At 38.9% G+C, this 18,682-nt stretch overlaps 1 protein-coding gene across 3 annotated transcripts in view; it reads left to right on the top strand.

Annotated features, from left to right (window-relative positions):
- The window catches only part of LOC124149484 (protein PHTF1-like), a 48,574-nt gene that overhangs the window by 24,630 nt on the left and 5,262 nt on the right, over positions 1-18,682 (top strand). For 2 of the 3 annotated variants that reach the window (XM_046521102.2, XM_046521101.2), the window contains exons 3-15: positions 2,972-3,028; positions 3,775-3,850; positions 4,142-4,238; positions 5,712-5,823; positions 6,904-7,031; positions 7,837-8,950; positions 9,278-9,466; positions 11,274-11,322; positions 12,368-12,623; positions 13,921-14,017; positions 15,654-15,785; positions 17,394-17,480; positions 17,764-17,919. In XM_046521102.2, coding sequence (XP_046377058.2) covers positions 2,972-3,028; positions 3,775-3,850; positions 4,142-4,238; positions 5,712-5,823; positions 6,904-7,031; positions 7,837-8,950; positions 9,278-9,466; positions 11,274-11,322; positions 12,368-12,623; positions 13,921-14,017; positions 15,654-15,785; positions 17,394-17,480; positions 17,764-17,919 — 2,550 coding nt within the window. Of the gene's footprint in view, positions 1-270; positions 586-2,971; positions 3,029-3,774; positions 3,851-4,141; positions 4,239-5,711; positions 5,824-6,903; positions 7,032-7,836; positions 8,951-9,277; positions 9,467-11,273; positions 11,323-12,367; positions 12,624-13,920; positions 14,018-15,653; positions 15,786-17,393; positions 17,481-17,763; positions 17,920-18,682 lie in introns of those variants that run through there. The other variant, XM_046521103.2, reaches the window with a different exon arrangement.

Here is an 18,682-nt window from a genome sequence, read left to right as displayed (position 1 = left end):
GCACAAACAGTTTTATTGTTTTGGCAGCAATACTTACAGCAGTGGGAGGATTACGTTGAAATCCTTCTCAACCAAATAAGCTTTGAAGACAGACTTGGAATAAATGTGTATAATGGGTATTAAAGACGTATGTTGATTATCATCAGACAAGCCTGTGTAGCTGCATGGACTACCCTCTATGAGGAACACACAGGGACAAGCAGTGTATTGGATATTCAAGTGAGTCTGTCGTCAGTGTGAGATACAGCACAACTGTACATCATGCTGCAGGAAACAGACGAGGAAATGATACGAGATTGAGTACACTGTTTGCTGATGACACATGTCATGCGGTAGGAGGTTTACTTAGGTTGTTTTGTAGGGGGAACACTGCAGTACACCAGGTGTCTGTACCAGTATATGTTGAGTGACAGTGTTTTCTGTATTTGAATGATGTGGTTCTTACTGTCAGTTAAGATGACACAGAAGCTCTGGAGGAATTGTTTCGAAGCTGTGGAGTTATTAATATGGAACATTCTGGATTTAGTGTTCTAATGATTCTCGGGATATCCAAGATAGATGGTGTCATTTGATTACATTAATCAGGTATGGTTTAATATTTCCTTGTCTGGAAAAGTCAGGGTTTCATACTTTAATTTGGTGAACTCATTCTTGAGATTCAAATTGCGACAAAATGAATGATTTTTATTTGCTTCAGCACTTGGAAGATTGGAGAATGATGTTGAGGAGGCTAGACTTCTTGCATGTTTTAATATTGTTTAAAATGACCATACACATGATACATGTTGCAGCGCTTGTGATAATTTATGGAATGAAGAACATAACCATGATAACAGGTGTTTTTTTTCTTTCTCAAAGTACCCTTTGTGAAAACTTAAATATTTTGACAATTTATCAGGTTCCCAGCTGTGCTTCTATGTCTAATGTCTGACATGCTATTACCATTAACATGAGATCATAAAATACAGATTAATGTAGTCAAACTATATATATACAACAGACAGACATTAATTGTAGATAATTGCGAAATACAAATCAGGACAAGACAATCGATTTGTTATCAAAGTTGTTAGATACTCCAGGAAAACATCAGTCTTTAGCTATGACATTGTCTGGTAAAGTGTCAAGTAGTTAGAAAAGCTTTTAGGGAACACTGATGTTAAACTATGAAAGCCAGTAAATGATACTTGATGGCACTTTGTTACACCCCTGACCTATAAGGGCCTGGGTATATCAATAAGCCGAGGAATTTCTTTTGTGACCTACCGTATTCGACGTAATAAGCGCCCCGTCCTAATAACTGCCCACAGCGATATTTGCTAATTTATTGGCTAGTGAACAATCCCAATTAACATCCCTTATAATTAATCATTGTACACAAGACTTATTTATTCATGTGTAATACGCGTATTATGTGCACCCTTAATTATGGGCAATTAAATTCTGGAAAATATATCTGTCGTGTATAATACGCACAGACCTTTCTTCTGTATAATTTCAGGCTGTCAGCATAAACCACGAAATTTACAATCTTTTCAACTCTCTTTTCTTTTCTCACCAAACTTATATTCTAATAAGAGCCCCCTATTTGTAATTTTGAGAGTGCACTGGGCGCTTATTACGTCGAATACGGTATAACTTGAAAACTGCTTCCCAGATTCTTTTCAAACTTGGTACACACTTTTTATATCTATAGGGGAGGTGCTGTGAGAAGTTTGATTTCAATATTTGGATTGTCGGAAAAAATACAGCTTTTTCATTTTTTATTTAGAATTTTTGTACTGAAACATTTGTGCGACCTATAACTTGTAAACTACTTCATGTATTCTTTTCAAATTTAGGGAATAGTTTCCATACCAATGAAGAGGTGCAGTGCAAAGTTTAATTTTGACATGTGTATTTTCTGAAAAAAAATATGATTTTCTTAATGTTTTGAATTTAAAATATATTTTTACTTCAACATTTGTGCAACCTATAACTTTTCCAATTGGGGGTAAAGTGCCTATCATGTCTATACCAGTAAGAAAGGTGCAGTGCAAAGTTTGATTTTGATAAGCAGATTTTCTGAGAAATGTTGCTTATTTTCATGTTTTGAACTTAGAAATATGTTGGAGTCGATTTAGGGGTATTAGTGAGCTGTTCTTTTTTCTGCCTTGTTGCTCTTTGAGAGTCCACTGAGCAATACTAGCAAAACTGTATCTTTTTTGAAAAAGTTACCAACAGAAGAAAACTTATAAAAGCTGTAAATGTATCAGGTATATTGATTTTGAATTCTTCAGCCTAACTTATTACCAGCATAATTTAGATGTTAATGAAATATTATCAGAGTTGCATGTAACAAGGTGTATATTAGGTTAGTTCACGCAAACAGTTTCTGTCCACCAGTACAGCGGTTATAAGACACTGTGCCTTTTCTCCCGACTACAGGTGATCCACTGCTCATTTGGGAAGAAAACAGGCAGTCCTTTCAAAGTTAGGCTTAGGGCTAATGGCAATGTCTAACCCGACTATGTCACATAGGACCGTCCTCCACCAGTGTCCCATGTCTTGTGATCATGTCACTCACAACTCAGCATGATGAATATGTTAGACTTGTTTGTGTGAAAACTGTCACGGGCAGACAAGACAGTTTACATTTCAGTAATAATTTCAGTGTCGACACTTAGAATGCATGGGATCAGTATGCAGTGTTGACAATGATCTTGTTGTTTCAAACATACTGGGGTCTGGCAGATGAATAATGTGTAAAGGAAAATTAATTGGAAACATTTGAAGTCAACAATACTGTCCCGTGACAATTCACTACCGAACCTTGGTTATAAGAATATATTTGGTTAATTCAAGATGCGGGCTCACCATGCTCCTGAGTATATAAGAACATTCAAGGAGGTTTCGGTAAATATGTGGTATGATTTATGACCTGCGTCACTTCGGCAACATAAAGCTTAAATACTCAACGGTTATATTTCAGATTGGTTACAATGACAAGCAGTTGTGGGAGCAGTCTGTGGAGATGAAACTACAGAAGGTAGGAGAGACGTGCTGCTAAGGCGAGACTGTCTTTTTACATTAGTTTATGGATTCTGCTAACCCAGAAATATACAAAAGTGGGGAAATAATGATCTGAAAAGCTTATTTTATTTCACCAAATTTTCATCATAAACATTTGTTGCATGCAATAGGTTAGTGGCCAAGACAATAATATACCATGTTTATAATAGTTAATCATTAAAAAAAGCTTTGCTAACAATGGTCACACAACATGGTTCACATAACACTGTTCACATAATACAGCTCTCATAACACTGCTCACACAACACTGCTCACACAACACTGCTCACACACAACACTGCTCACATATCATGTTCCTTGCTGACTTGGTTGATGCATCTCATCGATCCCAATTGCGTGGGACCTGTGAAGATTCCGGGGTAGAATAGGTCTTCAGCAACCCATGCTTGCCGTAAAAGGTGACTATGCTTGTCGTAAAAGGCGACTAATGGGATCGGGTGGTCAGGCTCGCTGACTTGGTTGATTCATGTCATCGATCCCAATTGCGTGGATCGATGCTCCTGATGTCAATCAGTGGATTGTCTGGTCCAGACTTGATTATTTACAGACCGCCGTCATATAGCTGGAATATTGGTGAGTGCAGCGTTAAACAAACAAGTAACAAACAAAACATATCATGTTCAGATAACCTTTTTACGAAAAACAAGAAAACTAGATTCTATGTGAAGTGCTATACTTTATGTGATGTATTTGATTTTTCAGCGACCTACAGTACTCAATGCTCCAAGAAAAAGTGCACGTTTAAAAACTGAATTCATTGATGTCGACCTCATTCGAGGTAAGTAGTGATGTCATGGTTATTTTATTGATGTCATAATTTGTAGTGTTTTGTAAGTAAAGTACCGTATTTATGTCATAAAAATGTACTTTGTTCCTAATAATAAAGTAGCACATAAAGGTGGTAAATAATCAGGTGAGTAACAGCACGAGCAACACTCTATCATGGCACTCTCCTCACTCTAATAGACTCACTGTGTTATTACCAAAATATTGGGACTAATTGAAGTTCCTGTCATTTAAGTTTGTCAATTATTTCAGTGATGTGAGCACAGTTTTTCCATTGTTGCAGGCTCCACATTCTCCAAGGCCAAGCCGAAGGTATCATGGACGTCCATCACAGGCAATGCTATCATTCGTGCGTTGCTCTTGCCAGTATACTTCAGATGGTATGTACCAAGCATCCCCATGTGATAATCCATGAAAACCCATGTGGGAACCCATGAAAATCCATGTAATAATCCATGAAAACCCATGTGATAATCCATGAAAACCCATTTTGTATTCCATGAAAAACCATGTGATAATCCATGAAAACTCATGTGATAATCCATGAAAACCCATGTGATAATCCATGAAAACCCATGTGGTAACCCATGAAAATCCATGTGATAATCCATGAAAACCCATGTGGTAACCCATGAAAATCCATGTATAATCCATGAAAACCTGTGTGATAATCCATGAAAACCCATTTTGTAATCCATGAAAACCCATGTGATAATCCATGAAAACCCATATGATAACCCATGATAAACAGTCCCTCTGCTACTTTGGCCTCACAGGCCAAAGCTCATTGCCAAGACACTGTGCCTTGTCTGGTGCAGTCCTTATTGTTCACAGCTTGCCATAATATGGGCAGGATTTAACTAACTTGGGCATTAACTCTTACATAACTCACTGTATTTTCCATTTCCTGCATTTCCACAGTAGTCTCACTGTAGATTGTTTACCTCTTATTTGATTTGGAACTGAGCATTTTAGCTCCATGTTTCAAATGTGTAAGTAAGAGGTATCTAATCTACAGCAAGACCTACTTCAAATTTCAAAACATAGTAGGATATATCTCTTTTCAACCATAATAAGAATTAACACAAACTCCTTGGTGTTAACAAAGATATCGAGTAAAGCGGCATGGGTTGAGTCCAATGGTTTGAGTTGGTTTACGATCTGAATTAGGAGAACACTGATGCTGATGATAGCCTGTACAATAGACTCTGGAAAGGGTTTTGTCGCATTTAGTTGAACAAATTATGGCGCTGTCAATGTACACACTTTGGGTGTTTTTTCACATCATCATGCTTTACTCACTTACATGTATGACTGGCATTGAAAGGGTGTAGCACAGCTATATCCTGAGCCATCATGAAGTGGACACCTAATAAAAATGATGCGAACCTTCTTTTAAGTCAACTCTGCACGTCACCTTTTTTATGTCACACTGCTCATTGTGACACAAAAGATAAGATGTCAGAGTCGGCTGCAGAGAAGAGCCAAATCTCAAGCTCTCTGTTGACCCCAAAACTTGAAATCTTAGTCAATATCTACTCTGTTTTCTGTTCAAAGTTTATTGTCACACATGCTTTGAACATTGTAGTAACGGAAACTCTGCATCTTGTAACGTCTTATTGTAAATATCATTATTTAAAAGTACCTACCGACAATGACTGAGAAAGAAGTACTGTTCTGTAAATATTAGCTTCCGTGGTAATCTAGCCTTCAAATCAGTTGTTTCAAAAAGGTGGTCATGTTTTGATACCTCTGACTGACCAATCAGAAGGGAGTAATTTGCAACTTCATGGTAGAACATGATCACTCCCCTGGATGAGGAAGTGTTTGCCAACAGGTGCTTGGTGTTGCAGGTGGGTGCAGCAGTCCTCTGTATTGTTCTTCCTGTTCCTGTTGTACCTCTACACACAACAGCTAGTCACTATGGTCGTCTACTTCAGTACTGTTGGCGAGATCACGGAGGATGTGAGTAGAAACGCTGTCACAAATGTGTTCAATTACATACTCTTTTACATTTGGTATTTTGGCAGCTCCAAATTTACAGATTGTACTTTGCCAAGTCGTATATGATGCCAAGATGCACATTTAGTTGATATATATTATTTGTCATGACACTGTTCAAACAACTAAACATCTGTGTTTACCCATGCTAGAATATGTTCCAATACAGGCTGGAAAAGGCCTTCTTTAAATTCCCTAATTTTAAAGTCCCTCCGGAGAAACCTTGATTTGTAGTGTCATCGTTGAAAAGCTTTGAAAATCACCTAAATAGCTTTAAAATCCTTGAATTTGTAGAAAACGACATACATTTGTTAATAAAAGTATTAAAATTCATGACGGGCCTAATTTATTTTATTTGTTGTTTGTGAAAATATATCTTGATGGAAAATTTGCAATGTTTTTCTCATGACTAGTATATTGACAAACTAAGGCTAATAACCCAACTAGAAAAGCCTTGAAAATGACAATGGAAAGCCTTGAAAAAGCCTTGAATTTTAGTGTTCCATATCTATATGAAGCTTGCTATTAAGTTGGCAGTAACCATGGTAAGCTGTTCTTGTCTTAAACAGTCTGCAGCTTCAGTCACGAGTCCAAAGCCCAAGTCTAGTATTAGTAGTAAGCTCAGCTAAGAATTGTCCATAATATAACTCTGAGCAATGGAAGGGGGATATAGGAATGGGTACTGTCCGTCCATCACATTTTGTTTCTGTAACAGAATTAAGAAACCATGAGAGATATCTTTACCAAAATTGGCACATAGATAGGTCTAGTGGTAAACTGGTGTCTTTTGAAAGTTTGGGAGTTTTGAAAAATTTATTTTTGAAGTTTCAATAGCAGCCAGACTTGTCATATAAGCGGTGGGTATATGAGTATTTCATAATGTCAATCACTGCTTTGTCTGATTATTAACAGGATTGTGTGATATAGCTTGAATATGTTGCTGTTTTCTAAATGACTAAACTGCAATTGCCTCAAACACGGGTAGGCATCTCTGTACAATGTTAACCGTTGACTGGAGGATGTAACTTGTGATGTCTTCTCCAGGAACTGTCTCTGTCGGAGGTGATGATGCCTGCCATACTGATGATGGTGCTGGCTTTGATTCACTCCCAGACTGTGGTGTCACACTTCTCTCACAAAACTCCACACAGGGATCTCAACAAACTCAACAGGTTAGTGCAAACTTCACAAGCATCTTGATGTTGCGTCTGAGAGTCTCTGAATGATCCAGTTCTGTTGTTAGTGCTGTTATTATCGTTTGTCAGGTAGTTTACCACTGTGGTAACTGGTAAGACCTCTGTGGTCTAGTGGACAGGGTGTATGCTCAGATAGCAGGCTCAATTCCCTGGCCATGTCAAACCTAAAGATGTTAAAAGATGGTACTTGTTGTTACCCTGCCTGGTGCTACAACTAGATACTGGTTGGCTAGGGGTCAGTATATTGTGTCTGAGGGGGATATTTATGTTAACCTGCGAAAGTGTATCTGACTGGGTGAAGACTCTAAAACCCGCATAACTCTTGACTTGTACAAGCAGCTATACACATATGCATGCACATCGCTATATTAGTGCAATAATCTTGTACACAATGTTAAACCTCACCTCACCTCACCTCACCTCACCTCACCTCACCTCACCTCACCACGGAAAGTGAATTTGTTTTATTGTTTTCAGCTAACTGCCATTGGCAATTAATTCCTTGCCTGGTCACCCTATGTTTATAAACATGAAATCACAAATTGTTTCCCTGTCTGACTTAGACTAGTCATGTATGTTCTTAATCACCCATATGATTTATAAAATTAAGAAAAGAACTTTGAGTTCATCAACAGTCTCATATACTAATATTAAAAAAATATTTCATCTTGATAATGTTGATACAGTTTCAAAATCGTCTTCTCACATAACACCTTCATTTTGAGTATACATTTATTGTTGACTTTTACATGTATAAATATTCACAATTATTTCTTTTCAGAAGTCTCTCTAAATCAAAGAAACGTGTTAGTAAGGTTGGCATTTCTACAAGTAGTCAGAAATCTCAGGACAGCATTCCATCCGATTCGGCAGCGTCACGGTCACAATCAGCAAAGAGTTTTACAGTTGTCTCTGACACAACCCTGGACAATGAGGCCTCTAGGTCAGGCAAGGGAAGTGCAAGGGATAATCTTAATGGACAAGACAGGAAGGGCAAACAAAAAAACATGTCAGTTAAAAGAAACCCTCAGAAAATGGAATGCAGAAGAAGTATCTCACCAAAAGATAAAAATCAAAAGGATTACATAAAAGTTAACAATCAGAAGAAAAGTCAACAAAATTATGTTCAGTCTGGAAAATCTGCACTAGAATCTGTCTCTCATGAGGGTCATTTGAATGTTGACTCCAGGAACGAAGATTCTGTAGAGCAGTTTTGTCACAAGGAAGGGTTGGATGTGAACACAAAGTGTGAACATTTGTCTGCAAATAGTGCATGTGATAAATTATCTTCTGTTAATCATATTGATTTTTTAGAGGAAGACTTTTCTTCCTTTGGATCTGAATCTCAGGATAATGATTCGCATTTGCCAGGAGCAATAGGGGAGATAATCCTGAAGGGCAGTGCCAGGGATGGATTGGAGGAAGAAAATTTTGCTGATTCTGAAAGAATTTCTGATGATATTCATTCAGATTCAGAACATGAATCAAAAGTACAGTTAGGGGATTCGGGCCAATTTTGCAAAAGTTCCCATGATCTCAGGGATAGTTGTGGAACAGAGTTACCTCAAACTCAGAGTAAGCAGACACATTTAGAGATCACACGTAGATTATCAGACCTTGCAAAGAAATCCAGGCAAGATTCTGATGCAGAAGATGTATCTGAAAATGAGATTATCACAGATGTGAAGTTATCCATGTCTGGGACATCATTACGACGACGTCGGCGTGTTATTAGTGCCAATAAGAGTGCAGATCTCGGGGAAATTGCAAGATCACGTGTTGTGCCAAATAACCTGGGACTGTGGCCTCAGTCTGTGAAGTCTGGTGGGGTGGTTGGAAGTTCCTCGGAGAATGAAACTACACCAGGTCCTGCAACTCCAGACACAGGAAATAAGGTGAATAACACGTGTTGTGTCTGTCTGTTGTAATGCGGTCTGGAATATTTCAGGCTGGTAGTTAAGGCAGATACTGTATATCAATTGTTGGTAGCAAGGTTGGTGACTGGGTTTGCTGTGCATGTACTGGTAGTTTTCAGACCATAGAACACATCACCATAAGTGGAGCACCATGAATAGCTGCTGGTGCTGCATATAGCAATATTCACTCAGAAGTGTTCTTGATGTCATATTGATAATAACTTACCATTTACATGCTTATACAATATATTTATGACTTACATGCATCAAATGCAATGAACTGTTGGATATTGTTGCACTATGCAGGTAACAATGAGTTCGGAGGAGTGGGAGGACCGGATACAGTCGGACGTGACCACCTCCTCATCCTACTCATCGAGCTGCGGATCGGAGGCCGAGCTGACTGACAGCGGAGAGAACCAGGTTGAGAACGAGGAGCTGCACACCCAGGGATGGACTACCAGCAACCTGCACGTCATCAACTTGTTACAGCCGGTCAGTAGGTCCAGACATGTTGGGCATAGCCTTTTGATAAATGCACTTCGTATCCAACACAAGAAAAAGGTGTTAAAGCCCTCAGACTTCCTTCACAGTTCATATGCATCACTGTCATAACACATTGATTGATCAGTTGCCAAATAATTCACCCAAGTACAGTAAGTGTAGGACCAGCAAGGTACATATTACCTTCCTAGCTTTGTCATACAACCAGATATTTATCTACATCTGTTCAGAGGCCGTTATTCGACTACAAGTCAGCAAAAATTTCGAATGCTTGTTTATATAATTACAACTAAAGTCATGGCTTGGTCAAGATGATTGTATTTAACTGATACAGCAGGAACAATACAGACATAGAAGCTTTAATGCTTAATCTACATCATATACTTCAGTGGTAAATTTATCTGAAATTAAGAAAAAACTGCCCAAAAACTGCAATCCCAGTTTGCCTGGCAAGTTCACTTAGTATGGAATCCGAGATGAATCCTTGCTTGGGGCATTGTGACTGATAGTACCTGGGTATCCTTGTGGTTAAAACATTTGTGTTTCACTCAGCATTCCTCATGATCCAAGTTTGATTTTTAAAGTCCATCCCAAGCCTGTTCAGTGATATACCTGGGTCCATCTAATTTCGAGTACAGGGGACCCCGAGTAATACATTTCAGGGTCATAGGCTTGTGACAAGAGGAACATTATATATCGTAAACTATGTTTGTTACGAACACGCTTATAACGAACAGATTCTTTGGTCGCAGACACTTACCATTGCTTACTGATTAACTTAGGTATACATGCTTATAACGAACTACGGTTATCATGGTTATAACAAACTAAAATTAGTGGTCCCTTTGAGTTCATTACAACCGAAGTTCACTGTATACAAGAACTGTATGAATGTCATATTGCACGAGCCCTGAAGCCTTAAGCGTATTATCGCTTGGGATTTCAATGTCAGAGTTAAGAAAATCATCCCTTGAAATCTAAAATACTAGCATCAGGAATAAAGATGTCAGTTATTTGTAACATGCAGTTTGCAATTTATTATTTTATTAATGTATGTAACCATATGATAAAACCCTGCTTGGGGCGGTCGGGTAGCTAGTGGTTCAAGCATTCGCTCGTCACGGCAAAGACCCGGGTTCGATTCCCAACATGGGTACAATGTACCATTTCTGGTGTCCACTGCCGTGATATTGCTGGAATATTGCTAAAAACGGTATAAAACCATACTCACTCACTCACTCACTCACTCACTCACTCACTCACTCACTCACTCACTCACTCACTCACTCACTCACTCAAACCCTGCTGACACACTCACAGTATAAGGTTAGCATGATTGTGATCATGTCATTCCAACATGGTTCAATATAGCAAGCAGCTTTGCATATCCATCAATCTACCTCATGAAGAAGGAATCAAGTCATCAACATATCCATTGTAGCCACTGACCAACATACAGACCTAATTTCAGGGCCTACATGCACACAGCAATCATAGCACTTTAACTATTGTAACTTCTGAACTTCAACTTTTAGCATGTTTAGGCATACAATGGTTATAGAGCTGAGATCACTTACCTGGACTCGCTTGCACAAAGCGATCTTAGCGCTAAGATGATCGTAACTCTCATACTTTAAACATAAGCTTACAATAGTCGTAGCTCTAAGATCGCTTTGTGCAAGTTGGCCCTGGTGCCCTGGTGTGCTGTGTTGTGAAGGGGTTTACCGTTGTTTAGAAACTGGAGTAGGGCCATGCGTATTCATTCAGATTGAACTGAACTGAGGTCTCTGTATTGCAGCCTACAGCATCTTCCACTGGTGTCAGCCATATTCCACCTCCTGATAAAGGTAACTTGTTAAAAGTCGCTGTGAATACAGGCATTTTTTTACCTCTTGGTTATTTTAGAATGGTGGAAAACTAAGGGTCATCATAACCCTCTGGTGGTGTTCTGCATGAGAGAGGCATGTAACAGAAACAAATCTAGCCCGCCCAATGGTCATCACTGAACATTCCCACAAAATTATTATTTTAACAGTGGATAAGTCACTCACAAGTGTGAGCTATCATGGAGATTATTCGGCAAGGCATGACCAATGGTGTATCCAAGGATACACAAAAACTTGCGATACATAAAGGAAAGGTACGTTATCAAACAGCCAATGAGAGAGGTTGTTACTTTCCTATTTGACAATATCATCATCGTCCAATCCAACTTCATGTTTTAAAGCGTATTATCACTTCTTAGTACAAGCAGCCAAGCACACACACATGCACATCGCTATATATCTATATATATATATATATATATATATATATATATATATATATATATATATATATATATATATATGTGTGTGTAAGTGAAATAATCTTGAACGCGACGTTAAACCCCATTTCACCTCATTTTCTTTATAAATACAAGACATTGTCTCTTGATAATCAGAAGCTGATAGAGACATTTACATCACTATTGAGTCGACCCGTGAAGATCCGGGGAAGAATCGGTCTTCAGCAACCCAAGCTTGCCGTAAAAGGCGACATGCTTGTCATAGGAGGCAACTTACGGGATTGGGTGGACAGGCTCGCTGATGCATGTCATCGTATCCCAATTGCTAGATCATGATATCAATCACTGGATTGTCTGGTCCAGACTCGATTATTTTCAGACCGCCGTCATAGCTGGAATTTTGCTGAGTGCTGCATTAAACAACAAACAAAAAAACAAACAAACACTAGTCTATTGAGCCTGCAGACACTTCAAATATAACTTTTAGGACTGTTTACATCTCTTCCCTCGCAAGCAAGATGTACGCATTTGTCATCATAAGGAGTCATTGATGGTTTGTGGTGTGGGTTTTATACACATATTTGCAATGATGTATATTCTTTCAGTGAGCTGTGTTTTATGGGAAGGCAATGAATGTAAGAAGGTGGATCTGACAGCTCTGGACATTGGCTGGGCCATCATCGACAAGGTGGACAACATGCCCGAGAGCTCCGACTACATCCTCATCGGCCTGGCCCTGTCCATCATCATGGCCTGTGTGCCGCTGGTGTTCCGGCTGTACCACATCAAGCAGCTGCCGGATCTGTTCAAGCTGGCCGGGATCTGCAGTTTGTGGGACCAGCTGCAGCAGAATCCCTGGAGGTAGGTGCAGCTGGAGACGGTGCTTCAGGAGGAACTCTCGGAACTCTGGGTTAGAATCGGGATCCAGCAACCTATGCTGGCTATAAGAGGCAGCTCAAAGGATCAGTTGTCAGACTCTGTGACTTCCTTGATTGAATGCTATCAAACTCAGACAGCTCGGTTCATTGCAGTAGCATTTACTGTCTTTGTTCATCTGAATACACATGTCAGTGAATAGACGATGCCTTTTAGAAAGTGGTCAAATGTAACATTGACCTAAAATTTGTACTTTACTGAGAAAGTGTAATCCCAAATTTACCACATGTAACTCATTTCATATTCTACAAGCTGATTTTACTGGGCAGTCTTTCACTCCCTATTCCTCGTCCAAAATATTTACACACCCACAACATCACTCAGCCAAATACATCCTGGTATCTGCCTTGCAGATCAAACAGCTGATAACATTCAGCACCAATGGCCCTTGATCGGTAATGTACTGCCATTGATCATCTCTAGCCAGTCTCTTGAAAATTAGATATGTTACTCCGATATGATATCTCTTTGCGTAAAGTTCATACAACGCCTTTATAGGTGCTCCCGTCAGACAGATGTTCTTATCAGCCAATCAACGAGGAGGCTTCTATCTTCTTGGTTCGAGCGGACAAAGCTTACAAGCAAGCATCTGATTTCTGTATCTGGAACATGTTGAATATAAATACAATCAAGGAGTTCTGAATGCAAAAACATCAAGCCGCTCTGTTATATTGTTGGCATCTACACCTTAAGGATGGAGTGTTGAGGGTATATTTGTGTTCTGCAGCGTTTTTCTTTGATATTGTCAGTATCTACACCCTTAAGAATGGACGGTTGAGGGTATATTTGTGTTCTGCAGCGTTTTTCTTTGATATTGTCAGTATCTACACCCTTAAGGATGGAGTGTTGAGGGTATATTTGTGTTCTGCAGCGTTTTTCTTTGATATTGTCAGTATCTACACCCTTAAGGATGGATGGTTGAGGGTATATTTGTGTTCTGCAGCGTTTTTCTTTTGCAAAGATCAAAATTTCAGAATCATGACGGTAAAGAAATGAAGGCCGTATTGTTTTATTAAGCTGACATCTGTTTGGCTTAAGAAATTATGTATCCTTCTTTTAGATTGGGCAATCAAAGTTTGCAGGGTTCCCCTGATGCGACCTTCAATGGAATTGCCATGAGATATTGACACAGAGAGGTATTGTATCGGAGTAAATGATCTGATTTTAAAGAGATTGGTCTTTATCAAGTTGTGAGTTGATGTGTATTCCATCTCTGTTTCAGACGTAGTTTATTTGCTCTGAATGGTGTTACGCAGAGGTTGTGCCTTAGTCTCATCTTCTTCTTCCTGCTGTCTGTGGCTGACAGGACATTTAAACAGGTTAGTTGGGGCATGGCAGTTACACAGTTATATCCAGACTTAGTCACTGAGGTCTATACTTTGTAGGCTGTAAAGTTTCATCAAAGTATCATTGCAATAATTTGAGTCATGATACAATAATGAAACATGTTTATATAAGAGGGACTGCCTCCGTGGTCTAGTGGTAGAGCGGAAGGTCTGGAGTTCGATCCCTGGCCGCGTCATACCAAAAGACGTTAAAAGATGGTACTTGTTGTTACCCCGTCTGGTGCTCGGCATTAAGGGGCTAAAACAAGGACTGGTCGGCTCGGAGTCAGTATACTGTGTCTGAGTGAGGTATTCATGTTAAACTGCGGCATGGTATCTCAGTGTGCTGGCACTATAAATCGGCATCAGTCCGGTCTAGTACAAGCAGCCACACACAAACACACACATGTACATGCACGTCGCTATATAAGTGCAATAATCTTGGACGCGACGTTAAACCCAATTTCACCTCAACTTATATAAGAGGACATTTTTTATATGCTACTCCACTTTTGATTCTTTTATCTTTACATGATGCACAATACTGAATCTCATAAAATGTCAAGTATATGTTTAAATAGAGAGACATACCTGATGATCCCTATCAAAACTTGAGTAGTATAGTACAATAATGATTTATAAAACACTCCTCTGAGATGTCATTAAAATCAGATGTTAGTTCTTGCTACTGCTAAACAAAGATCTGAGGATATCCCATTACTGGTCACGTCAAAACGACCTTTCATCCGACCAATCAGAGTGTTGCTTACCAGATCATGAAAGTGACACACAGAATCATGCATCCTCGAAAACATTTGACACGGGGTATTTCGAACAACAGTTGCATGCTTTATGACTGAATCCATACAATCAAGGTCATCTATTAGACATTCCAGAATATTCTTTTGTTCAGTTTTCAAATTTTTAATCGAGAATTTGTCAAAATATGTCTCGAAGCATAGTCGGCAGTTTGAAACTAGTGCCATAAATTACGAGAAAGCTGCCTTTCTGATTGGCTAATGTAGACTTCTTGTCAGTCATTCCATTGGTCGGTCAAAGTTCGCGAAAGGTCATTCTGATGTGACCCTTAATGGGATGTCTACAGATTTTTGTTCAGCACTATCGAGAACTAAGATCTGCTTTTGATGTGATTGGGTCATATATATATACATTCTTTCTAACTTTTGGTGGATTTAAAGCAGGCTTACTACTGTAGTAAATAGTTAACAGGATATCTTTTTCCATCCCGAGTAAATTGATGATCATCTGACGTTTTTGCCAGTTTTGAAAAATGTTTGAAACTGAAGGTAAATTAGAATAGATTTTTTTCAAATCGTCTACATAATGCCTAATTTGCATACTTGACAAAAAATAGACACAAACATTTTCATTTGTGCTGAAGGTTAACCAAGCTTGAACCACCATTCAAACTATGTATGTACTATTACATTTTTTATGCATTCATGTCTGGCTTGTGTGCTGACTTGTAAAATGGCTTGTTCATGTTATTATACCCTGATCATGATCAAGGGGAGATAAGTACACTGATTTCCTACAGTTTGTGTTAAGAATTCAGACAAGATACACACAGACTGTCTTATAAAACCTGATATACTTCTTCTGTTTATAGCGCCTGTTGTATGCCAAGCATTTCTGCTACCTCACATCTTCTCGTCGAGCCCGCAAATTTGACATGCCTCATTTCCGTCTCAGTAAAGTGAGAAACATCAAAACATGGCTGTCTCTGCGATCTTACCTCAAGGTAACATCTTCATCCCCGTCTATCATGATGTTTTGATGATTGTTGTACAACAGTTTTAGGACATACCGTATTCGACGTAATAAGCGCCCAGGGCGCTCTCAAAACTAGAAGTAGGGGGCTCTTATTAGAATATTATTTTGGTGGAAAAAAACAGTTGAAAGGTAAATTTCGAGGTTTTATGCTGACGGCCTGAACTGTTTATATACGACAGATATATTTTTCCAGAATTTAATTGCCCATAATTAAGGGTGCATATAACACACGAGTGTGTATTATACATGAATAAATAAGTCTTGTGTACTTTGATCAATCGGAAGGGGTGCTAATTGGGATTGTTCACTAGCCAATATATTAGCAAATATCGCCGTGGGCGCTTATTAGAGCGGGGCGCTTATTACGTCGAATACGGTAATTGTGATGGATTTAGGTCAACCACCATATAAACATTACCTGTATATATCTGTAATAGCTGGAATATTGCTTAGTGTGGCCTTAAACAACAAACAAACAAACATTACCTGTGTATTGTGGTGCGTGGTTGCAGCAGATTGTGCCAGGGTCTAGGATGGTGTCTGAGTAGTGGTAGGAATATATCCTGCCATTGTTCATTCTTGTTTTCAATAATGGCGCAAGAATTATCACTCACTCGCATCATGGTTCCTAATACGAAGGATTCTCATATACCTCAACATGCATTATTTTGACATAAAATTTGTTAACATGCTTGTTTTGCCAGTATTATATTGGGAAGTGAACGGTGCGTAATGGTACAAAGCTAGCTTCATCACAGTGTGTGAGGCCTTCATTACACTATCATGTCATATCACTGGAATGAAGTATCCTTGTTAGAAACTTTGTTGCCGTACCTGACATGTAAAACAGGCATTTTGATTGGCTCTAGTCATACTTAGGATTTTAAATCATACATTTGGCTTTCGTCAACATTAACATGATTTACGAGGCTTTCTATCTGCATGTCGGAAAATCTGCAACACAGCAGTGGTATCAAGCATCTAAATATGCAATTAACTGATACAAAGTATGCCTAAAGATAAGGGAGGGAATCTTGCGATGGTACACTCGAAGGCAGACTCTCACTCTCATTTGGTATGGAGATTAGCAAACCAAATTGCAAGTGAAGGAGTGAACCAAGCAGAGCCTTTCTGTTGTGATGGCAAAACATTGTCCCAAACGAACTGCTTTTTCCAAGAGAAGTGGTTGGTTATATTTTGTGGCTGCTGTTTGACCAAAAATAGATTTTCCTACAACGTGAGTTACAATATTCAAGAAGGATCCATCATTTCATGCAAAGAAGTGTTCATTCAAGTTGACAGAAAAGAAGGCCTTTAGGCCCACTAGTGACAAGAAAGTGGGGTCATTTCAAAAGGGGAGCCCCAAACCACTTAGTGGCCCTTAGCCTAAGCATGGCATGTCTTGTCTGGAAAAGTTTAAAATTTTGAAAGTCATTAATTTCCTAGTCTCTGAAAATTGTTCTTGCATAAATGATATGTTCAAAGATGTAATAAGAAATCAAGTAAAAGGGAGACCATGCTTCATTGACTGGTACCAAATTCCTGTCCCTTTAAAAAAAATTATTATTTGTTTCAGCGCCGAGGGCCCCAGAGATCTGTTGATGTTATTGTGTCTGCCACCTTCCTGCTCGCTATCTGCATCGTTACACTCATGTGCCTACAGGTAAGTACGGTGTAGTGAGAAGATCAACATGTGTTTTCAGATTTGCAGGTGTTACTGAGTATAATGGCAAGAACATGACTCCAGGACCGAAATTAGGACTCATTTTTAATGTCCACTATGAATTTCATGAATATTGCTAACAGCTGCTAATAACACAAGTGCTTGTTGATGTAAACAAGTTGATTGGAAACAGCTGTCCAGATTAACAAGTCATCACTGTAAGTGTAGAGGATTGTGGTTAAATGTTTGAGACAGCTGCATCCCAATGTTACCATGGTTACAGATGCTGAAGGATGCAGAAACATACTTGGACTTTGAGTGTAACTGGGAGTTGGTGTTCTGGTGTCTCGCTCTTGGTGTCTACCTCCTCCGCTTCATGACCCTCGGTCTCAAGATCAACAAGAAGTACCGCAACCTGTCAGTGCTCATCACAGAACAAGTGAGTTCCTGTTCTTGCATCATTAAGTAGAGATGTCACATTAGTCTTAGAAAAATAAAAGAATTGGTTCTCAGGCAGTGGATTTTGAAAATATAGTGTGGGTGGGCGGTGTCTTTTTATTTTTGTCTTTTTTTAGGGGGGTGGGGGTGGGGTGGGTGGGTGTTCAAACAGTTATGTAGCTAAATAAAGAGTTGTGCAACCAAATAAACAGTTGCATACAATCAACCTGGGAAAGGCCTACATAAGCATTACTTCATGAGTAAAATACTGGAATACAGTATTTGACAACCCTTAGACTTGGAATATGTAAGGATATTTTGGATTTTTTTGTAAAAATGGAAATAAAAACAAACGTGCGGCAAACTTTATGATGATGCGGGAGGTGCCCAAGCACCAAGACTATCATTTTTTTTAGTCTTACATTAAAATGTTATTCAGAAGATACCGATGAATAACTGTTTATAAGCTAAGTACTGTGAATGCCATTGAAACTAAAGGATATTTTTTCATAATTATGTAAATTGGATTGCAGAAGAATTCTTTGTTGGGATTATGCCCAAATGACTCCTACAGACCTTGTGCAGTGCACAGGAGTACTTCCAGTCAAGTACTTGAATAAAGACCCACTTCACCCCTTCTCCTTGTGTCTATGAGACTACTGTGTAATAATGATCACGTGATAACAGTGTTGGAATCTACACCGAAACGTCACTCCTATTTGTAATAAGGAAGTTGTTCATCCATATATCTTATTCTAACTTAG

The sequence above is a fragment of the Haliotis rufescens genome, unplaced genomic scaffold (assembly GCF_023055435.1).
Source record: "Haliotis rufescens isolate VD_foot unplaced genomic scaffold, xgHalRufe1.0.p SCAF_1, whole genome shotgun sequence".
Classification (NCBI taxonomy): Eukaryota; Metazoa; Mollusca; class Gastropoda; order Lepetellida; family Haliotidae; genus Haliotis; species Haliotis rufescens.
Note: the sequence above shows the minus strand (reverse complement) of the source record. Positions and strands in the feature narration are given on the sequence as shown.